Genomic DNA, 24,322 nt, shown 5'->3' with positions numbered 1-24,322 from the left:
TTTTTAGGAAGACTAATTTGTCAATTTTTTTTCCTTCTGTAGTTGTTGCTTTCTGTAACCATTTTATGAAATCTCTGACTACCACCAAGTCATGAAGATATTCTATTTACCTTTAGAAGCATTATATTTTTATCTCCTGGATGAAGGTCTATGATCTATCTCAAATCAATCTTAGTGTATGATGTGAGATAGGGGTTAAGATTCATTTATTTTCGGGGCGCCTGGGTGGCTCAGTAGGTTAAGCATCCAACTTTGGCTCAGGGCATGATCTCACAATTCACAAGTTGAAGCCCTACATCAGGCTCTGTGCTGACAGCTCAGAGCCTGGAGCCTGCTTTGGGTTCTGTGTCTCCTCTTCTGTCTGCCCCTCCCCTGTTTGTACTCTCTCTCTCCAAAAATTAATAAAACATTAAAAGAATGTTTTTAAAAAGATTCATTTATTTTCCTATACGGAGTATGTATCAGGTTATGCCAGTACCATTTCTTAAAAAGACACTCCTTTCTCTGTCAGATTGTTTTGACACCTGTGCCAAAAATCAAATGGCCAATCAAGGGCAGGTCTATTTCTGAAATCTTCCGTCTGTTCTATTGATCTATTTCTTGTTAATGCCAAAACCATGTGCTTTGATTATCACAATTTTACAGTAAGTCTTAAAGTCAGAGAATATGACTTCTCCAATTTTGTTCTTGTTCGAAATTATTTTCCTTATTGTAGGGTTCTTGCAATCCTATGTAAATTATATGTAAATTTTAAAATCAGCTTATACATTTCTACTAAAACTCCTCCTGTGATTTTGATTAAGCTTATGCTGAATCCATAAATCAATTTAAAGAAAACTGGCATCATAACAATATTGAGTCTTTTCTTCCATAATCATGGTATCTCTATTTATTTAATTATTCCTTAACTTCAAAAGTTTCTTAGGGCACCTGGGTGGCTCAGTGGGTTAAGCATCCGACTTTGGCTCAGGTCATGGTCTCACGGTTTATGAGTTCAAGCCCCACATGAGGCTCTGTGCTGACAGCTCAGAGCCTGGAGCCTGCTTCAAATTCTGTGTCTTCCTCTCTCTCTCTGCCCCTTCCCTGCTCATGCTCTGTCTCTCTTTCTCTCTCAAAAATAAACATTAAAAAGAATAACTTTTTTTTTTTAATTTCTTTAATGCTTACTTATTTTTGAGAGAGAGAGACAGAGTGTGAGCAGAGAAGGGACAGAGACAGAGGGAGACACAGAATCCGAATCAGGCTCCAGGCTCTGAGCTGTCAGCACAGAGCTCGACATGGGGCTCGAACCCATGAACTGTGATATCATGACCTGAGCCAAAGTTGGATGTTGAACGGACTGAGCTGCCCAGGCGCCTCTCTAACTTCTTTCTTTTCTTCTCTCTTCTCTTTTTTTTTTAAATTCTTTGGTAGGCTCCACACCCAGCATGGAGCACAATACAGGGCTTGAACTCACAACCCTTAGATTAAGAACCTGAGCTGAGATCAAGAGTCAGAAGCTTAGCCAACTGAGCCACCAAGGTGCCCCAAATTTCTAATTTCTATTTTGATTTCTCTCTCGAGCCATGGATTATTTAGATGTGTGTGGCTTAATTTTAAAATATTTGTGATTTTCCGAGATACATTTTTGTTACTGACTTCTAATTTAATTCCATCGTGGGCAGCGAAGGTCCTCACTCTATGTGATTTCCATCACTTTACTTCTAAGGAGACATATTTTATGGCCCAGCACATAATCTACCATGATGAACAGATCATGTGCACTTGAAGAGAATGTGGATTCGGCTGGGTATCATGTTCTATAAACACCAATTAGGTGATAGTGGTTGATAGTGTCAGATCCTCTATGTTTTTCACGATTTCTGGTTACTTACTCCACCCCCTGTTAAGAGAGTAGCATTAAAACCTCCAGCCTTCGTTGTGGACTTCTCTATTTTTCTCTTTAATCCTGTCCATTTTTTTGAAGCTCTGTTATCAGGTAAATACACATCTATGGTTGTTATGTCTTCTCAATGAATCGACCCTTTTATCACTAAGAAACATCCCTCTTTATCTTTCCTCATTCTGTGTCCGGAAGTCTGTTTTTTTGGATGTTAATAAAGTCACTCTGGCCTTCCTAAGCTTGCTATTTATGTGATATGCCTTTTTTCATCCTTTTGCTTGTAACCTGTGTCTCTATAATTATGTCTTACAGAGAACACATACTCAGGTCTTACTTTCTTTTTTTGTATCCGTTCTGACGCTCTCTGACTTTTAACCACAGTGCTTAGTCCATTATCATTTCAGATGATTATCGATAAAGCTGAATTAGGTCTACCATTTTGTTCGTTTTCGGTTTTTCCTTCAATTTTTTGGTTCCAGGATTCCTTTTCTTGCTGCCTTCTGTTGGATTCTTCGGATATTTTAATTTATCTGTTGGCTTTTTAGCTATACCTCTTTGCCTTATGTTTTTAGTGGTTACTCCAGGGACTACAATATAAATACTTAATTTGCACATCTACTGAGTTTATACCATTTCACATCAGATGCAGAAGTACTGCCATCATGTAATTCCACTTATCCTCCTTCTCTTTTTTAATGTTTATGTATTTATTTATTTTGGGAGGGACAGAGTGAGAGAGAGAAAGAGAGAATAAGCAGGGGAGGGGCAGAGAGAGAGGGAGAGAGAGAATCCCAAGCAGGCTCCATACTGTCAGCATAGATCCCTCCATGGGGCTCAATCCCATGAACCATGAGATCATGACCTGAGCCGAAATCAAGAGTCTAACACTCAACCGACTGAGCCACCCAGGTGCCTCTCCACTTACCCCCCTTCTGTTGTCCTTTATTCTACAGTTGTCATATGTATGACATCAGCATACAGGAGATTATGCAAGATGATGTTGTAATTTTTGCTTTAAACGGTCATATATGTTTTAAAGAAATTAAGTCGGGGAAAGTGTTTTAAATTTACTCAGTTACATGCCATTTTATTCCTTCTTGAAGGAGCTAAGTTTTCCTCTGGTGTATTTCCCTCTACCCTCTGGGACTCCCATTGGCAATCTATCCAGAAGATCTGCACTATAACAAATTGTCTTTGTGTTCTTTTATCTGCAAATGTATTTTGCCTTCATTGTTGAAGCCTATTTTTGCCGGGTGTAGAATTCTGACTTGATGGGTTTTTTTTTTTCTTTGAGCCCTTTAAAAATACTGTTTCCTCTCCTCGGGCCTCCATGATTTCTGATGAGAAACTGTGCACATTCAATTCATCATTCCTTGGCATGCAAAGTGATGTTTCCTCAGGCTGCTTTCAGTATTTCCCCTTTATCTTCGTCTTCGGCAGTTTTACTCTAACGTGCGCAGGTGTATTTTCATCAGATTTATCCTGCTCAGGGTTTGCTGAACATATTGAACCAGCCAATTGATGTGTTTTACCAACTAGGGCGATCATTTGGCCACTGTTTCCTCAAATATGTTTTTCTGCCTCATTATGTCTCTCTTCCCAAAGGACTCCAATTATAATAATACATTGGACATTTTTAGATTCTCCCCCAGGTTCCTTAAATTTTTTTCAGTTTTTTTCTCTCTTCTTCAAATTGGGTAATTATTATTATTCTATTTTCAAGTCTACAGAACTTGAGAACATGAGGAAGATATAATTAAGTTCAGATGGCTGATCTTTGAAGGGTTACTGTGAACTAGACAAGCTAAAAGAAACATGCCATTCTAATTTTCAGAGGAAATTACACTAACTAGAGATGTCCTATCCCTATTGGAATTCAAGGAAATAAGGAAATTACTACTACTGAGTACCCAGTACTACTTGAGTACAAGTACAGTACAGGGACTGAACTGGGACTTTTATATAAACACTTCTATTTAACCCAGATCACAGCCCATTAATACAGACATTACTGTCCATGTTTTACAGATAATGGTACAGAAGAAAAAACAAGTTCCATAAGATGTCCCACTAGTAAGTTCCAGAGCTGAGACTTTCACTTATGATTCCCATCATATCCATTTCAACAAAAAAAAATTCTTAAAGAATTTAAGAAAATCACCAAGAATTAGATATGTCAGCTAACCTGATTTCCTTTTATAACAAATTAGTATGTACATACGTATGTATGTGTATACACACATAGATGTTGGAAGCAGGGGGGATACAGTGTATTAGGATTTCAGCAAAGCACCTGTAGTAATATAGTATTAGGAGCTAAGAATTAAAGCTCTCAAGACAAATCTTTTAAATGCTGGTTCTACCATTTAACTCTTCATGTGGCTCTGGCCCAAGCCATTTTAACCCTCTAAGCAATAGCTCCCTCATTTCTTAACATGGGAAATCTGGGCGCCCTGGGTGGCTCAGACGGTTAAGCATCCGACTTCAGCTCAGATCATGATCTCATGGTTCGTGAGTTCAAGCCCTGCGTCAGGCTCTGTGCTGACAGCTCAGAGCCTGGAGCCTGCTTTGGATTCTGTGTCTCTCTCTTTTTCTCTGCCCCTCCCCTGCTCACACTCTGTGTCTAAGAGATACCATTTTAAGTTAAAAAAAAAATTTTTTTTTAATGTTTACTATCTCATGGGATTCTGGTCAAGACTGAATAGGAAAAATGCTCACAGTACCTTCCACAAAGTAAATGCCAAGTCAATGTTAGCTATTATTAAGGCATGACATGTCCATGGACAAAAGATGAAATAATGTGAGATAATTGTATGACAGTGACGAAATAGTAAGAAATATTATCAACAACAAGTATTAGCCTCATCCTGTTCAATTCTATCAATGTCTGCTTTTGTTTCATAATTTTCCAATTACCTTCTGGAAAAGAAATATTGTAATGGGGTCACTAAAGAATTATACAGAACTGTTGGCTCAAAAAGAAATATGCTTATTATGTAGAATCGGAAAACGTTGGAAATGACAGAAAAGCATTCGCTGGAGATTGCTTAAATAAATCATGGTCAAGCTGTATGCACTGTAAAAAAAAGAATGTGTTTTCAACAGACTGCATGGGAAGTGATTATTTCATAAACAACATAATCACAGTTTTACATACATTGTGTAGGAGGAAAACAGACTAGAAGAAAATATACCAAAAGATTAATACGATCATTTACAGGTGGTGGGGTTACAGATGATTTTCATTTCCTTACCATATATTACTACATTGCCTAGTGTTCTACAATGTCCAAGAATTCTCTTTATAACTCAAAAACATTTCCAGAAAAAATAATTAGTTTTATGTACCCTGACTGGCTTTATGCAAAGCTGTTGATCTTTGGACCTAAAATTTTCATCTCCACCATAGGGATGTGACTAAATGTTCATTACAGGAGATGCTTAGAAAAAAAGGTGATATGGGGATTAAAAAGGCCAATAACTATCTTCAAATATCTTAAACTATCTGAGCTAATTAACAGATCTTTTAACGATCATTTGGGAGAAAGTTAAATTTTCTCTACTTGGATCCATAAGACAGATTTCTTTTTTGGAATGGGCGGGGTTTCAAAGGACCCATCCCAGGAGACAGCACTGGCCTAAGACGCTGGAATGAGCTGCCTAAAGGTATAACAGCTCAATAAATATTTGTTAATTGAACAAATGCCAGAAAGCTTCTCACCATCAAGGACTCAGACACACCAGAAGCAGTGCAAAGGGCATTCAGGCAGCAGGGGGTGACTGGCCGTTTGGGTACCCTCCCTCCCCAGATCTGAGAGATCATGACCATTTTCGCACATACCACTGGTTTGATCTCGAGTTTACGAGATGTCAAATCATCCTATCCCAACTATAACAACATTGCGCTGAACAGATTTGGTCTGTTTTACGATAGTTTTCCAGGTGCCACAGCAAAAAAGTAAAAGTGCCCGCAATCTTTCCCTGGGGCTCTATCTCCACTGGCCTGCAGGACAAACCCAAGAGGGCCTCCGTTGACCTCCAACAGTAGGGAGGCACTACACTTTGCAACAGAAAGAAGGGAAGGAGAAGGGAAGGGAACGGAATAGAACAACACCTAAACTCAAAGCTACAGGAAGCATTTACCTGAGCTTCAGAACAAAAACAAAAACAACTTTTTGTAAGATGAGCTTCTCGTCAGGGACTTAGAATCCTGACAGGCACCGTGCAAGTTTCTTAAGTTATCTTCATGGATAAGCACAGAATGTTAAAAATCAAATTACATTTCATTTGGTTGAAGTTTAGAAAAGAGCAGGTGCCCTAGAGTACTGTCAGTGGTAAGAAGGATACTGAAAGTTTAAAAATAAAAACTCCAGGAAACCAGGATGAGAGCCAGTTGTATAAATCCCGCACCCCAAACTTCGCACCACTGTTCAAGCACACGCAACCTATACCCAGATTCCAGGGCAAATTCTACTCTACGTTAATGAGTCAAGCAAGCTTTAACGAAACTTCAAAATCTAAAACGTTGACCAAGGGGCATCTGGGTGGCTCAGTCAGTTGAGGGTCCGACTTCGGCTAAGGTCATGATCTCATGGTTCATGGGTTCGAGCCCCGTGTCAGGTTCTGTGCTGACAGCTCAGAGCCTGGAGCCCTCTTCAGATTCTGTGTCCTTCTCTCTCTCTCTGCCCCTCCCCAGCTCATACTCTGTGTCTCTCTGTCTCTCAAAAATGAATAAATGATAAGATGATGAGATGAGATGAGATGAGATGAGATGAGATGAGATGAGAGGAGATGAGATGAGATGTTGACTAAGACCTCATACAAGACAACCATGCACCCACCCCAACTCCCCCACCCATATTTCCACCACAGCTCTCCCCAATCCACATCCCCTACATCCCCTCCCAGAACACTCCCTAAAGGGTTCGGGAACTGAGGGGCACTCCCTACCAAAGCTGAGATCTTTACACCATGGTGTCATCCCCTCTCGGCGTCTGGGTGTTTGAAACCCAAGCTACACCAGCAGAAATTTTTCCTCTCAGACATCACTGCTCTGTAACTAGAGACATCTGAGTAACCACTGGATAATCACTCCCGAAGACAAGAGCTATTCAGCTTAACAGGGGCAGGGGACCCACACAGGTTTCCCTGGGTTCCAGAAGGGAACCACAGTTACTCAGTCCTCATTGTTAGTCTGGGGACGTCGGGGAAACTCCAAATGGTGCTGAGTTTTATGAATAATATGCATACAGCTTTGACGTGTCATATAATAACAACCACAGAAACACAGTGTAATCCATTTGGGTTATACAGCACACCCACAGGAGGAGAAGGAACTTATCTCATAACAGATAACCTTAAATCCCCATTACCTTAGATCCTCTTGGAACAAGGCAGAGTATAAAAAGAAATAATCCAGTCAACCACTCAGCCTGCTATTAAGATACAACCATCCCAGTCAGCTGTGCTGAGTGTCCAGATGGCAGGACCTTGGGCACTTTCTTGGCCAGTGGTCTTGACACCCATGCCCTGAGGAGCCTGGGCTCTGAGAAGGCTTCCTAGCCTCATCTGTACAGTGGGGTAGTTTATGTAAAAAGGGGCTTTACTGCTTAAAAAATGTATATATAATTAAGCCACCAATCTAGTACAGCCTTCTCAAGTTACAGATAAGGAAACACATCCAGGGAATTTGGGTGGTTCACCCAACATCACACAGCTGGTGTGTGAGAACGACACAGATAAAATTACAGCCTAAACAACAGATGTTGGTGAGGATGCGGAGAAAGAGGATCTCTTTTGCACTGTTGGTGGGAATGCAAACTGGTGCAGCCACTCTGGAAAACAGTATGGGGCTTCCTCAAAAAGTTAAAAATAGAACTACCCTACAACCCAGCAATTGTACCACTAGGTATTTTCCCAAGGGATACAGGTGTGCTGTTTCGAAGGGGCACATGCACCCCCGTGTTTATAGCAGCCCTATCAACAATAGCCAAAGTCTGGAAGGAGCCCAAATGTCCATCGATGGATGAATGGATAAAGAAGATGTGGTAAACACACACACACACACACACACACACACACACACACACAATGGAGTATTACTCAGCAATCAAAAAGAATCAGCAATCAAAAAGAATGAAATCTTGCCATTTGCAACTACGTGGATGGAACTAGGGGGTATTATGCTAAGCAAAATTAGTCAGTCAGAGAAAGACAAATATCATATGAGTTCACTCAATGTGGAATTTAAGATACAAAATAGATTGAACATAAGGGAAGGGAAGTAATATAATATAAAAACTGGAAGGGGGACAAAACATAAGAGACTTAAATACAGAGAACCAACTGAGGGTTGCTGGAGGGGTTGTGGGTGGAGGGATGGGCCAAATGGGTAAGGAGCATTAAGCAGGACACTTGTTGGGATGAGCACTGGGCTTTATACGTAAGGGATGAATCATTGGATTCTACTCCCGAAATCATTATTGTACTATATGCTAACTAACTTGGATGTAAATTTAAAAAAAGACAGCCTAAGTTTCCAAGGTCACTGACACTGCCATCCCACCATGTAGTTGCATTTTTGGGTGAATTCTGTTCACATATTACACAGTTTTAAACTGTGAAAATGACATTAGCATCCAGGTGACCTCTGAAACCAAAGGCCAGAAAAAAGAGGTAAGGTACAGACCTCCTCATAATCCCTTCCTCTTCTCTTGTCTCCTCCACCCCTTCCCACATCCCGAGAAAACACTTCTCTGCCAGGCAATGACTTCATCATTTTCCTTCTCGCTAATTTGAATACTCTGGTGGGAGAGCCAAACAAAAAATGAAAATGATGAATGACCCCTTGTGCAATGCAGAAAAAATGTGGCGTCTGGGTCTCAGAGTGACGGAATACCCCTCATGCAGAAATAGAACATGCTTCTCTCCAAAACAAAAAGCAGAAACAAAGGCATAGCAGAGCTCCGAGTGTGTGCAGATAAACGGTGGGTGTGTAAAGGATTTTCAAGGGGCGGATGAAAGCAAATCAACCCTCCCCTCCAAAGCAGGTAAGTGTTTTACGTGCAACAAAAACCAAAGTTTTTCTAAGTGAGTCACACAGCAACGTCAAGGGAGAAATGGAAATGCAAATGATAGAGAGGGATGAAGAACAAGGCAAAGGAAAAATATCTGCTTGGTCACCTAACACATTTTTTTAAATTTTTTTAATTTTTTATTTTTGAGAGAGAGAGAGAAAGAGAGAGAGAGAGAGAGAGAGAGAGCGAGCAGGGGAAGGGCAGAGAGAAAGACCGAGGATCTAAAACGGGCTCTGCACTGACAGGCTGACAGCAGTGAGCCCAACGCGGGGCTCGAACTCACAAACCACAAGATCATGACCTGAGCTGAAGTCGGACGTTTAACCAACTGAGCCAACCAGGAGCCCCTCACCTAACACATTTTAACCAATGTTTTAATCCGCAGCTCAGCCTCTACCTCCGCACGTGTATACAGGCAAGTGGCCATACTTGGGCCGTCATGAACACCAAATTCTAAGAAGATTTAAAATTTTTCCACTCAGGAACTAATGTTAACTCACAAACTGAGAGTTACCTTTTTTTGCATTGAGAGTTTTTTACTTTTTCAATTGAAGCCTATTATTGTATAAATTTAACATGTAGATGTGAATTTGATACAATTAGATATTGTAATATGATGGCTGTTGCAGCAATAGTCGGTCCCTCTATCCCATTACTTATCATTTCTTTTTAGCAGTTGGAATAATTAGGTTCTAAGTCTCTAAGCAAGTTTGGCGGTTATGTGATACTGTTGTCGATATTCACCGTGCCAGGCATTAGAGCATGAGGACTTATTTGAGGGCTTGGGGACTACTTGTTGCAAATTTGTACCTTTTTTTTAAATGTTTATTTATTTTTGAGAGAGAGAGAGAGAGAGAGTGTGTGTACAAGCAGGGGAGGAGCAGAGAGAAAGGGAGACACAGAATCCAAAGCAGGCTCCAGACTCTGAACTGTCAGCACAGAGCCCAACCCAGGGCACAAACCCACGAACTGCGATGCGAGATCACGACCTGAGCCAAAGCCAGACGCTCAACCAACTGAGCCACCCAGACGCCCTGCAAGTTTGTCCCTTAAACAACATCTGTGCAAGTCTCCCACCCCTCATTCCCTGGTAACCACCATTTAACTCTGTTTTTAACGAGTCTGGCTTTTTTAGATTCCACATATACGTTATATCACACAGTACTGATCTTTTTCTCCCTTCTCTCCCTTAGCACGATGTCCTTATTCATGTTGTCACCTAGCCAAGTTTTTAAAATGCTGTTTTCTGGGGCGCCTGGGTGACTCAGTCAGTTGAGCATCCGACTTTGGCTCAGGTCATGATCTCATGGTTTGTGAATGAGGACCCTGCGTCAGGCTCTCTGCTGACAGCTCAGAGCCTGGAGCCTGCTTCAGATTCTGTGTCCCCTCTCTCTCTGCCCCTCCCCCAATCACATTTGGGGTCTCTCTCTCTCTCTCTCAAAAATAAACAAACATTAAAAAAAATTAAAATGGTGTTTTCTTATCGTACACTTTTTACTGCATCAGAACCTTGGAACATATTCTCAGGGTTCATTTCTGCAGTTTCCAAGCAGGTGGCCATCAGCCGTCTCCATCTGGAGAAAGCACCCATGTTAGAAGGCAGACAAAGAGGAGACGGAACCAGCACTCACCACCCACTCACGTCAGAGACTGAGCACAGGGCTCCGCATTTCACTGACTCCCTTTGGCCCTTTCAACATGGGCAGCATTCCCATGAGTGGATATCACTACACTTTGTTCATTTTCAGATGGGAAGTCATGGAATTCGCCAACGACGCTCCGAGACCTGAGATGCTGTCGGTACCCATGATGCCCTGGCCAGTGTAAGCCAGATTGCTCATCCGCCCACTCTGGGCCGCCCAGGGCATGTACACGGCCCTGTCGCTAAGAAATAACTCCTCTGCCCTCAATAACTGAGAGAAAAAACAGTCCCAACCACCACGGGACGCGGCTCGCTTCTCAACTGCAGTTAACCCTCGGCTTTCCCTCTAAGATGTATCTGAACCGGGGAAAAAACAAGCCTAGGGAGTTCCCTATCACCATCTTAGTGAAGGCCTTTCCCAACCGCAAACTTGGCTTTATTACCCTTGGTGGTATTTTATTACTCATTCGAACGGAACAGAGGCATCTGACAAAATGAATATCAAGTGCTGTATACAGTTGAGCAACTCTGCGGGGTAAGAAGTATCTGAGATGTTTCAAGCAATTGAAGACAGCGAAGCATCACCAAACACAAGCACTTCTAACTGGTACAAGAGGTTCAGGGGCTCAAGGAAGAGATGCGCATATCATGGCGACGCACAAGGCATATCCGTGGGACCAACGAAAATGTTCCAAGGGGAGACGTTCCAGCTTTTTCCAAATGATTGCTGTTGCCTAAGAAAATGATAAATTATTAACATTTTAAAATAGAGAAAGCTTGATAAAAAAAAAAAAAAAAGAAAGGGAACTCGTTCTGCATATTTTAAGGGCAACACAAACATGGACAACCGACTATGTTTTCTCATCTTTCAAGAAAAGCTGGACTAAAATAACACATTTTTGGCAAAATAGTAACTCGTGATGAGCCATCATGCTTCTTGTCTGACGAGAAAAAACTGCCAAAACCTTCAACAAAAACTCCACCCCAAGAAAACACATATTACAATCTGGGGTGAAGACAATGTTGATTTGTTTCATGGACACGCACACACTGCCATTGAAGAAGGCTTGATGAAGGTCAAAAAGAGAAAAAAAAAAAAAGGATTACACCGAAGTTTAAATGCTAGTGACAGTGCAGTCAATATAAGCTCTGTGCTGATGGGGGACCTGGGTGGCTCACTTCAGCTCAGGTCATGATCTCATGGCTCGTGAGTTCGAGCCCCGCATCAGGTTCTGTGCTGACAGCTCAGAGCCTGGAGCCTGCTTCAGATTCTGCCTCCCTTTCTCTCTGCCCCTCCCCTGCTCACTCGCGCTCTCTCTCTCTCTCAAAAATAAACATTAAAAATTTTTCAAAACTATAAGCTCTGTACAGACAGCTTTGCAGACATATCTCAGTACATCCTCCTCAGATAGTGGGGTGGATGCAGGCTCCTGGAAGGAAGGTCTCGCATGACTGCTGCCTCTCCCCACTGGATCCCAGAGCCTACCCCGAAGGCCTGCACATGGCTGGTGCTGAAGACAAATTAGTTGAGCGACTGAATTTAAAAAGAAGAAGAAGAAGAAAGCAGAGACTATTACCAGCTACATCATATGGATAAGGAAGTGGAGGCTTGAATGGTCTCTGATTTACCCAAGGTCACTCATATAGTAAAAGGCAGAACTGGAATCCCAACCCAGGACAGTAATATCCCATCCCGAGATCTAAGCCCTTAGGTCAAACCAAGAGTCTATCCTCAGTAACTAGAAATGAGTGGGGGGAAAATGGTGGGGGGGTGGAGGGGGGTGCCTGGGTAGCTCAGTCAGTTAAGCATCTGACTTAGGCTCAGGTCACGATCTCACAGTTTGTTCGAGCCCCACGTCAGGCTCTGTGCTGACAGCTCAGAGCCTGAAGCCTGCTTCAGATTCCGTGTCTCCCTCTCTCTCTGCCCCTCTCATGCTCTGTCTCTCTCTCTTAAAAATAAATCAATTTAAATAAATAAGTACCCAAGAAAGGAAGGAAGGAAGGAAGGAAGGAAGGAGGGAAGGAAGGGAGAAACGAGTGAGCCACGGGAACTAGTTGTTTTTGCAAATACTGCGCACAAGGGGTACACCTTGTTTTGTTGTTTTTTGTTTTGTTTTGTTTTTTCTAAAAGCCTGGTATACTCTCAAAAGAGTGAGACCACTACCACTGAGAACATGCAAAGGACTGTGCTGTGTGTTTGGAAGAAGGTTCCAGAGGAAGAACCTCCCCCGTGTGCCGGGCACAGCAGAACCGCTGTCACGGCTGGGCAGCCTGTCCTTTGTTGGCTGCTCACAAGGCATCGGCCTGACGGCTACACTCACCCTCACTCTCCCGCACAGTAAGACCTGGGACGCTTCAGGTCGTCGGACAGTTAAATGCGGTTGAACGAGGAGAGAGAGTCAAAGAAGGTCCAATTCCAATGAAAACGCCATCTACACAGAACGCACCGTAACCACCGTAAAATGTCAAACCTCACAATAAGTTTACCCTGCCTGAAAAAATCAGTTACAGAACGTGAAAGTAGACATTCTCAAACACTAAAAACTGATGGGGAGGCATCTCTGGAAAATAATAGGCCACTTCATAGTTCATTTCCAGGAGCTTGGCACATGAAAGGTTAACTTATTCAGGTGTTGAACTGGGGGCGGGGGGGGGGGGGGGGGGGAAGCATTTGATGGAGAACTTGCCAGAACAGCCCTTCAGTCATGACCTCCAGAGTCAAAGGCTGGAGTTCTGTTCTAAACCTTAGTTTAGAAGTAAACATTAAAATGAAGGTTTCTTTAAAATTCCTCAATAATTTCCACTTTAAAAGCACCAAACCGGCCCATAAAAGAGCTCAGAGTAATTATTCCAAAGCAATCAACTTTTTAAAAACCCTTTACTTCACGATTACACCAACATCCCATTAATTTGGGACACTTACCACGTATTTATTCTTTGCTCGTTACCTACGTGCACATTAAGAGTACACCAATAACACAATACAGGCATTAATATGTAAAACATCAACAAAAGCCATCTGGAAAACTAATGAATAATCAAGGGATTTCAAATTAAACTACAGAATTTTCCCTTAGAATCTTTAGGACAACACTGTCAAGTTCAATCTATTCACTTCGCCTCCAGAATCAATTTTTCAAACCTTATGACAGGTCTAATCGCTTCCACCTGTGTCTCTAGCTTGACTCTTGACGGGCATGCTACCAGCCAGGGTGGAAATGTAGACAAAGACCCCTATTAGGATCCGGCTGTTTCTCTACTGTGAGGTCACTCAGCCATTAAATTAGTTCCAGCCCAATTTCTGTCTCTCAGGCCTCGACTTCAGGGGAGGAGGGTGTGCAGGAGAGCAAGTTAGGGGAGCAGAACCAGAAGAGCAGAAAAGGGGGAAGAGACGTTTGGGACTGAGGAGACACACACGCACAGAGGCAAAAAGCTGGGATTGGCCCCAAACTCTGAAACAAAAATACCTTCTCAAATGATGGTGGCCATTCTCCGCAATGCGATTTCCCCCAAATGTCTGCAAAAACTATGTTATAGGATGATTTTTCCTTTTCATTCCCTTTGCCCGTAGAAAGGCAATGGTCTCCCATACAACGTTTTCTCAAACGACGGGAGCCCAACTCGCAAAACCACTTGAGCCCTCTAAAGGCGCTGGAGGTTACGGAAAGACAGAAAGGCTGTCTGGTGGAAAGGGCAGACTCGGGAAGATGGCCCGATCGAGTCTGCTCACATGGAGGGAGCGTCCAGCGCCCCAGACCTCACAGCTGAGGAAAGCAAGAACCAGGGCAGGAACACTGCCAAGGGTACAGAGCTACCTGGTGACAAAATCTTCAGGGCCAGCATCTTCCCCTACCAGACCCGGAGATCTGTGGTAGCAGGAATGATGCCCGACACATAGTACCTGCTCAAAAACAATTCAGTGACCGGTCTACTGCCTTCCCTACATCACATCATCTACCGCGCCCACTTCTCTCTGCCCAAACTCCCAGCTCTCAGAACAAGAAGGGCACACGCGGCTTGTGTGAACTGAACAGCACGGGCATCTGATTCTTCCGATGCACTGGAAGGGCTGGGTAGTTCCTTCCCCATCACTCTCCCTCCAGGGCCTAACAGAGTGCCTGGCATATAGAAGGCACTCCATAAATGCTTATTCCATCAATGATGAAGACAAACTTATGCCTCTGAGAAATCAAGGGCCTAAAACAATACTAAGAAAATAAACTTATTTAATAAGGAAATCCGTATTATCCTTTGCAAATAAAAGAGCCCACCCTTGACCAGTTTATTGAGGATATAGAAGTATGCAGAGGAAATCAGTATGAACAAGTCTGTCCTCATCTACCACTCCATAAACTGTGGCTTCACACGTGAGTTATTTCAATATCTCAAATGACCTGGTAAAAGTCATCAAAAAGATGACACAAGTCAAAGTCTAATAAGTGACAGTTCCAAAATGATCACAACTCAGCTACCCCCAAGCTCTGTGCTCCATGGTCTAGGCCTAACGCCTTCCCCACAGCAGAGGGCCAATCATCACTTATCAGATTAGACAGAGTGTGGCACCCCGACCACGCCACTTGGAAGTGTTTCTCCCAGCAGTGGCGATGGATTCAGTGGCCTGCCATACCCCCTTGCGTAGACCCCACCACCACCAAGAGCTCACATTTGCAAACGGCTTCTGTGGTGCGTAGCTGTAGGATGTGACTATGGGACACAATAAAGTTCACTGGGCCAGACAGAGTACCGAATCCACGCCCTGGGGACTCTATCCAACAAGCTGAGCTAACTGGTCACAGGGAAACCTACCAGGAAATAGGGCAGAAAGAAAAAGAAAGGTGTCTAAAGGCAATCAACACCAGCATCACATCTAAAAGGTTACCCTGACAATAGAGTAGAAAATACATGTCATGGTCAGAAACACATGCCCAAGAAAATGACTGGAGCAGGGGATACAGGGTGAAATTATCTATTCTAACCAGACTGGATGGGTAGCTCAGCCAAGTCAGACTCTTGGGGGAACATCACTCATGGACATGGCTTTCACTTTTTATTTTTGGAGAGGGAAGCCCACAAGCCCTTCAATTGTCTTGATTTAATTGTTAGCAAGCAGCCCCCTTATCTCCCCTGGTTACTCCCTTTCTCCAGAGCTCCCCTGCCCTCTACTGAATTACTAATATACCTTTATTTATTTTTTCTTATTTTTTTAATGTTTATTTATTTGAGAGAGAAAAAGACAGAGAGAGAGAGAGCGCAAGCACTAGTGGGGAAGGACAGAGAGAGAGGGAGACACAGAATCCAAAGCAGGCTCCAGGCTCCAAGCTGTCAGCACAGAGCCCGATGCGGGGCTCTAACCGAAGAACCGTAAAGATCATGACCTGAGCCCAAGTCAGATGCTCAACCGACTGAGCCACCCAGCTGTCCCATAACACACCTTTAAAATTCAAAGGTTAAGGGCTCCTGGGTGGCTCAGTCGGTTAAGAGACCAGCTCTTGGTTTAGGCTCGGGTCATGACCTTGTGGTTTGTGGGTTCAAGCCTCGTGTCGGGCTCTGTACTAACAGTATGCAGCCTGCTTGGGATCTTTCTCTCTCCCTCTGCCCTTCTCCTGCTTGCTTGTTCTCTCTCCCTCTTAAAATACATAGACATTTAAAAAGATAAAAGAAGATAAAATTAAATTAAATTAAATTAATAAAATGAAATAAATAAAATAAATAAAATAAAATAAAATAAAATAAAATAAAATAAAATAAAATAAAATAAAAAATAAAATAAAATAAAATAAATTTCACAGGTTACAGGAAGGAGGTGAAGGTGGCAGGGGTTCATGGCCTTTGGACCAGACTGATTTCATACCCTGAGGTCAAATGAAAGCTTTCAGTGTCTGTGTCAGGGCCACGGTCATTTCACTGGGTTTGCAGTCAAAGAAGAAAGTGCAATGCCCTCCAAAATAGCTGTCAGAAGAGAAATTTCCAAATCGTCCTAGATTTACACTAGTAACATAAGAAAAATACCTCTAATGGCACTGAGTAAGCAATGAAACAGAACTGGTGTTACTATTCAAATAAATTATTTTCACCGATGATTTCAAACCTTATAGACACTGGGGCTATCCTCATGTGGATACAACTTAAAGGCCCCCAGCTATTTTTCTTAGTAGTCTGACAAATAAAAAGTCCATGCCTGGGACAAAGACTTCTAATTGTTCTCTGATATCTAGTCTCCATTCCTCCCTAGCACAAGGACCCTGATTTGCAGTAGATTCATGGATACTGAGCATAAAGACCATATTAATTTCCTCACCTTCTTTGCAGGTAGATATGGTCATGTGCCTAGATCCTAGCCCTAGAGTATAAACAAAAATGTCATGAGCGATTTCTGGAAAGATTCCATAAAGAGTGAGGAGCACCCTCCATACACATCCTCCTGCTTACTGGCTAGAACAAGAACATAAATGCCTGGGCTGCTCTTAGACCCCTTGCTGAGGGTGACAGTGCAACTCACTTGCGTCCCTGACACTGTGGGCCACACACTGACCACCCCTGGGCTGCCTGTCTCAGCCTACCTCACCTATAGGACAGAGAAATAAACTTCAATCCTGCTTGAAACACTTTAATTTGGACATATCTGTCTAATCCTAAGTGACCTAGAAATTGGTACCTGAATAGGGTGTGTCCCAGGGTTTGGATTTACACTTGTCCCAAAAAACAGGGCCTAAAACTGCAGTCTAACGTGGAGGACCGAGGCAGGGAGCAGCTGGAGAGAAACGGGTCTCAGGGGCTCATAACTGGAGACCGCTGTCGTCACACAGTAGCAAAGCACTCAAAAGAGGGGCGTCTGACTTCAGCTCAGGTCATGATCTCACGATTCATGGGTTCGAGCCCCACCTCAGGCTCTGTGTTGACAGTGCGGAGCTTGCTTGGGATTCTCTCTCTGTCCCTCTCTCTCTCTGCCCCTCCCCTGCTTGCGCTCTCGCGCTCTCGCGCTCTCCCTCTCTCTCTCTCTCAAAATAAATAAACTTAAAAAGAAAAAGCATTCAATAGAGGCCTGGCTTTCTATAGCTTGGGAAGAAGACCATGCACCTGTTAGAAGCTGTACCATTGCAATAAAGAACTCTGAAAACGTACAATGTCAGTGTTTGTCAGTCCTTCCTGACACCCTCGGCAAAGTTCACCGAAAGAGAAATGATCTCCACTAGAGCTAACTGACCTCAAAGGATGCAGAAGAAAAGAGACCTGATAAGAGGGGCTCTCGGTTGGCAACCAGCAATCTACGATGGAGCCTATGGGGCTGTCTCGCCAGCCCCAGGAGGTGCTAAGACAGGTGCTTCGGCAAAGACAGCCTGGAGCCTCGTGCCAAAGATGTCATGGAGGGCCTGGCCTTTTTTCATCCAAGCCACCGTTTCATTCAGCCACGGGAGCCACCATCTAACTGGGAGAGAAGGGGATGAGCAGAGTATCGAGGCCTTTGAAAGACCAGAGTTTTTAGACTGAAACACTCTGTCCTGATAAGATCATTGACGGTTAGTCACACGGAACCATCAGAGGCCTACTAAAGTGTTTAGAAACTTCTATCTCCATGGAAACCATAAGGCTGACCTAGAAAAGGCTGTGATTGTTCACCCTCAAAACAATACCCAGAGCCCAAACCCTCATAGACAGTGGATGCCATACGCCCAGCCCCTCTGATGCACATCTCAGACGTGGTGCAGTTAAGACCTCCCCAAGAGGCAAGGCCATGACCCCACGGACACCAGGCGAGAGAGACCTTCCTGGAGAACAGAACCAGGGCTGCCAGACACAGCCGGGAAACCTGCCTACCACCAGCTCAGGGAGTCTTTCCTCTCTCCACCTAGGGTACTCCGTGGTCGCCACTTCACCCACAGCAGCACAGTGCACAGGCATGCTGGGGACACAGAACATGCCTGCGTTTGTGGTTTGGGGGTTTTTGTAGTTTAGTTTTTATTTATTTATTTTTTTGAGGGAGAGAGACAGAGAGACAGACAGGGTGTGAGTGGGGTAGGGGGCAGAGAGAGAGAGGGAGAGAGAGAATCCCAAGCAGGCTCCATGCTCAATGCGGGGCTCGAACTCACAAAACTGTGAGATTATGACCTGAGCTGAAATCAAGAGTCGAAAGCCTAATCAACTGAGCCAGGTGCCCTTGAGAACACGTCTGTTTTAACCAGTAGACCGCCAGACCTCAGGGAGCCACGTCCAGCCCTGAGTAAGAAGACTCCATCCCCAGAGATCCTGAATCTGCTCGAGAGGAAATAAACAAGTAGACTGGCAGGGCTATCTTCCTGGAAGAGAGGGTGAGAGTTTTGGAAACGGGGAAAAAGGTGCAACACAAATATTTGGGACTGTGGCAGAAATTGCTGGCTGTTCCCCACTGCGTACTTTCCCCCTCCCTTCTCGGGAAGAGAACTCCCAATTTTTAGCTGCTGTAAGTCGCCGTGGGTGAGGAGGGGCACAGAAAAAGGATTTTAGAAACCTCATAATAAAGAGTATCTAATTTACATTTTACTTCTATTCCAGACTATAAGGAAAGAGCCACAGAGGTAACAGATGTAAAGAGAGAGGCATACACAGAGTTCAAACCCAGGCCACAGTTTTGAAAAGTCTTCTTGCCCTGGACTTATTGATGTGGTCAGTCCACAGGAACAATTCAGTAAATTGTGATACGTAGCTTCCTACATGCTGGTGTGATACTAGAGTTTGACTCTGATGGCCCCAGGCACTAAAAGATGACGTATGAAATTGATGGATATGTGTAACATACGCAGCACCAGTGGCTGGAAGATAAAAGCTTCTAATACGTGTTAGTTGCTATTATTATTATTATTATTACCACGACCATAGACTGTGCTTCCATGAGGACGGCCCACGTGGAATCAAATAGAGTATTAGCTACAGAAATGGTCTCGGTCTTACTCTCAGAGAGTGATAAGCCATATATTTCACGTATCTATCTCATGGTCCCTTTGTGCACAACTGAGTTTCTGACACCAAGGTGACCACTTCAAAGTCCTTCTCCTAAAAAAGGCTACAGTCCATCCACCCCACCCCCAGGAACTTCTCACCGGGCTTGCTGACTCACGAGGCTGCAGTGAGTAACTTTATCTGTTAGTGTTAGGACGGGACCCACACGAGCAGTGGAAGAAGACATCTGTAAGTTACACGGAGCAGCCACTATTTATTTATTCAATATCTGCTCTGTGCCAGGCGGAGGGATTAATCATTAATCATCAAAGCCATTTCATTCTCTGTGCTCTACAGAGACCAGACAAGAAAAGAAACAAAGAAGCTTCCCAAATGCCCTCGGAAAGGTCAAAATATTCTTTTTCCTTGGTAAAGATAAAAACTATCCTCCAGAAGGTTCTGACTCCACTACTGTTGAGCTCACCTACACATTTTTACAGACCCGAGTTGCTTAAGACAGAATTAAAAAAAAAAAACAAAAACAAAAAACAAAAGTTCAATATCAAAAAGGAACTTACCAAGATCCAAGGGCACTAAAGCAGGTGTATTTACATGGCATTTTTCTTTTATCCTAAAACACATGCTCACCAGGGTATAAAGAAACCCAACCATCTGATTACACAGGAGACACAGTCCATCCACTCGAAAGGGCTCAGAGCCCTCTTAGTAATGCACTGCCCGCTATATAAGCTCAGAGGCCGTCATTCCACTAATTCAAGATCATCCCAACATAAAATATTCTTCGCTGATTGTCCAACAAAAACAGACAAGACGTGCCAATATTTTTCTATTTAAATTTAATCTCTCCAAACCTTATCTCAAGTACTATGTCTGATTTTTTATTTGGAAAATATAATAATAATAGGTCACCTTTTCAATATTTTCAATATAGTGTTCTCTTGAGTAGCAAAGGATTATCACAGAGTTCACACAGGCAAGTAATGATCGTTCCATAAACCAACACAGGCTTTTTCCTGCTCATCTGAGAACAGGGAACTGGGAAGGAGGGGAGGCGGGAGAGGGTAGGAACGCTGAAAAATGAAAGTACCTGACAACACAAGAAAAAACAGCAAACAAGAACTGTTCATGACCATGACTCATATTCCCCTTCCCACTACACCTGCCTCGCTCTACCAATTCCACTACACTGGTGCTTTCTCTACATACTATCCCCACATAAAACTGCCAGTTCCATGAGAAGGGAGTAGGTGTGAGCAGGACAGTCAAGAAAATACTAAGGTATTGTATCATTTCAACATACCGTATCAACCTATTACCGAATTCCAGAAATTATTAAGAAAGCCCCAAATATTTCCCTGCATTGAATTATGCATGTAATTGTGCAGTCCTATGAAAGAAAATGCCTAGAAACTGTAAATCCAATGGTTCTTTTGGAGTCTTAACATTCCTGAAATTTTAGTCCCATGTTGAGGGAAGATGTCTTTCTTATTCACTCCCTCTATAAGCCTACATTTTAAACTATCTCAATAGAAGAGTACTGATTAATACTAATTTAAGAGTTCAAAAAAAAATCCTTTCATCCGTTTGCCATTTTTTAACCTTTAACCAACGTCCATGAAACACGAGCAAAGGGGAGAAAAAAAACAAAGAGAGAGGCAAACCAAGAAACAGACACTTAACTGCAGAGGACATGTGGGTGGTCGGGTGGGGGGTGGGGGAAATAGGTGATGGGGATTAAGGATGCACTTGTCGTGATGAGCACAGGATGAGGTACGAAAGTATTGAATCACTACATTGTACACCCAAAACCGTATGTTAACTAACTGGAATTTAAATAAACTTTTTTTTTTTTAAAAAGTCCACGAGACAGAACAAATAAGAAGGAAAACTCAGGAAGAATAAATCTTGAACATCCGAATGGGACGGCAGAGTGCCGACAAAATGTGCTGGATGGGAACATATCAAAACAGGTTTCCAAAAGTACGAAATCTCCACTGCGTTTCCAGGTAACGCAGCATACGTGTCGTGCAGATTTGCTATCCTAGTGCTCCCGCAGAACATTTTCAACTAAATGTTTAACACTGGCTATAGCAATACAAAAAAATCAAATGACGGCCTGAGTAATAATGGCACCTGTTAAAGACATTTTTTCATAAAGTTCTTTCGCCAAGGATCATCTGAAAGGCCTGATACTAAAGGAAGTGGGTCACGATGTACAAAATCCCCCTGCTTTAAAATACGAATCTGTGATCAAGGAAATCGTTATTTAATTTTTCTCCCTGCGCTTTACCTCGGACAGGACAAGGGTATTCCCACCTTGCTAATGGGTTGATGAGAACTCTCCTTCGTCATCTTTACCCCTTCTCCCCCAGCACTGGTTAGACAGAACAATCGATATAATGAGACTCCTCTGAGCCGGCGCACGATGTCTGGCCAGAACTCACCCGTCCAGAAGGTTCATCGTGGTGGGCGTCACTTCGGCAAACAGAACTACTTTTCCAAGTCGCTTTGTCTGCAGATTTTGTCGGTAGATCTCTAAGTTAAAATTGTCTGATAAGAAGGACTCCACGTCAGTCACCACGGGTAGAGCAGATGGGGTGATTTCTATGTTGGGCGTGTAGGATGAAAGAAACTTAAGGGAGAGCTTGCTGGACTTGATTACTCCTTCAGGATCCACATGCTTCCCCAGCCACTGCATAAGAGGATCCCAGATTTCCTGTGTTACAAAGAAAGAGATGAAAAGGTCATAATTTGGCCTTACATTCGGTGAGGGTAGCTTTTCCTTAAAATGCCATTTTGGTAATAGAAGTACTTCCTAAATCACAACCAGTAAGAGCTAAAGTAACATATTCCAAACACCTGTGCTACCACACAATCGACAATAAGTCCACGAGGTATGTTTACGCTATAAAAATACAGTGGATTCTTGAACAACGTGGGTTATGAACCGCATGGGTCCACTCACATGCGGGCTGTTTTCGATAAACACAATACAGTGCTAGGGCACTTGGCTGGCTCTGTCGGAAGAGCATACGACTCAATCTCAGGGTTGTGAATTAGAGCCCCACGTTGGGTGTAGAGATTATGTAAACAAATAAAACTTAAAAAAAATAATGCAGTACGGTGCTATAAACGTATTTTCCCTTTCTTACGATTTCCTTAATAATTTTTCCTTTTCTCTAGCTTGCCCTATTGTAAAGATACTGTATATAATACATATAGCACACAAAACACATGCTAATTGGCTGTTTATGTGATCAGTAAGGCTTCAACAGTAGGCTACAGTAGTTAAGTTTTGGGGGAGCCAAAAGGTATATGCTGTGGATTTTTGACCGCACTGGGGGGCAGGTGGCTCCCCTAATCCCCATGTTGTTTAAGGGTAACCTGTAAACTGTTTAGAAGCCAGGACCCAAAGCAATAAATTCAGCTCATTATTAAATTTTCTATCCTACATAATATCCTAAATCCTTAGATGTCTTCTCCAGCTCTAGAATTCATTAGTAATCCTCTAGTCTATACATTCTGCAGAAAATTTACAGCTTTCTACTTTTGCCCCTCAAGGAAATTCATTATCCTAGCTGGGGAAATACCATAAAAAGCCAGGTGAAAGCAGTCACAGAAGACCAGGCACGGAGACAACAGCATTTGCTCTCTGCCTCTGGAGAACCTTCAACTCTCTCCTGGACAAGGTGACCACCACCAGCCCCTGACAGGTCACCAGCAGGGGAGACCTGACTTTCACATGGGAAAATAATGGGAAACCCAACACGTGCTTTCTCTTTGCCAAATGTGGGTCTTGGGGGTGGGGATGGGGGGGGCGGTGAAGTAGAGCCTACCAGAAACCCCGCCTAACCCAGAACAAAGCTCTCCATTCTACCCCTGAAACAAGCAGGGGTCCTAGAGCCTCCCAGGAGGCTGCAACTTCCTCTTGGGCCCTGGAGGACCCACAGGCCTCCCTGCATGGTAGGGTACCAGGGAACTATAGGTCGAGGGAGTCATCACCCCAAGAGGTCAACACCAAATGTATTAAAATCAAATTGTCACAGTAAACACAGATCCAGGCTCTTATGCTACCTTCATGCAAATGCTAGGCCTTTCAAAAGAGGAAAAGTACCCCTCTGTTAACACGAGGGTATGTCCCAAAGCTGCACGTGGCCACAGAGAAGTAGCTTCAAAGATAAAATATTATTCAACTCAATTCAAACAGACCACTAAAACTCACTTGAGTTTACAGAAAATACATAGGATAGAGGAACAAGTTCAACAACTTTGGAAGGAAGGAATCAGAAGAATCCACAAGGTGAGACATTTCACAAAACAGAGATCCACAAGTCAGTGTCACAGGGGACAAAAAGGCAAGAGAGGGGGTGAGAGAAGAGGGGGAGACCCCGTCTGGAGGAAGAGAGACGTAGAAGATACGACCAAATACAGCAGCTGCCTGCAAGCGGGTCCACAGGTAGGGACCAACGTGGGACCGGGCATGAGCTATCTGAGCATAACCTTGGATCTGACAGCCCAAAGAAGGGCTAGAGGAGTAAGGATGGGGACAGGGGTTGAGACCAGCCCTTGTGTGAACCCTTGACCCCAACCTGCTCACCCTGAAGAAGCCGTGAGCAGGAACCCTGGCTGTATCAGACCACACAAAGTCTGGGCAGCCCAGAACATCTCCCAGATGATGGCTTCATCATAGAACTGTATCTACCTCACTACTGACAAACTTGTCTTGGACCTACAGAATGGAAATTTTCCCTGGGGCAGTGACAGCCTCATGAAGGGTAAGAAATGAGC

General features: G+C 43.4%; 1 protein-coding gene and 1 long non-coding RNA gene across 5 annotated transcripts in view; one reads left to right on the top strand and one right to left on the bottom strand.

The window, feature by feature from the left end:
- Positions 1-24,322, bottom strand: part of HLCS (holocarboxylase synthetase) — a 222,032-nt gene that overhangs the window by 134,624 nt on the left and 63,086 nt on the right. For all 4 annotated transcript variants that reach the window (XM_078452801.2, XM_078452798.2, XM_078452799.2 and 1 more), the window contains one exon: positions 21,979-22,250. In XM_078452801.2, the coding sequence (XP_078308927.1) occupies positions 21,979-22,250 (272 nt within the window). The remainder of the gene's footprint in view (positions 1-21,978; positions 22,251-24,322) is intronic.
- On the top strand, positions 18,203-19,412 carry LOC132683990 (uncharacterized). Its single transcript, XR_009612506.2, has 2 exons — positions 18,203-18,906; positions 19,130-19,412. It is a non-coding gene; the product is annotated as an uncharacterized LOC132683990 (long non-coding RNA).

The sequence above is a fragment of the Panthera onca genome, chromosome C2 (assembly GCF_046562875.1).
Source record: "Panthera onca isolate mPanOnc1 chromosome C2, mPanOnc1 haplotype 2, whole genome shotgun sequence".
In the NCBI taxonomy this organism is placed as follows: Eukaryota; Metazoa; Chordata; class Mammalia; order Carnivora; family Felidae; genus Panthera; species Panthera onca.
Note: the sequence above shows the minus strand (reverse complement) of the source record. Positions and strands in the feature narration are given on the sequence as shown.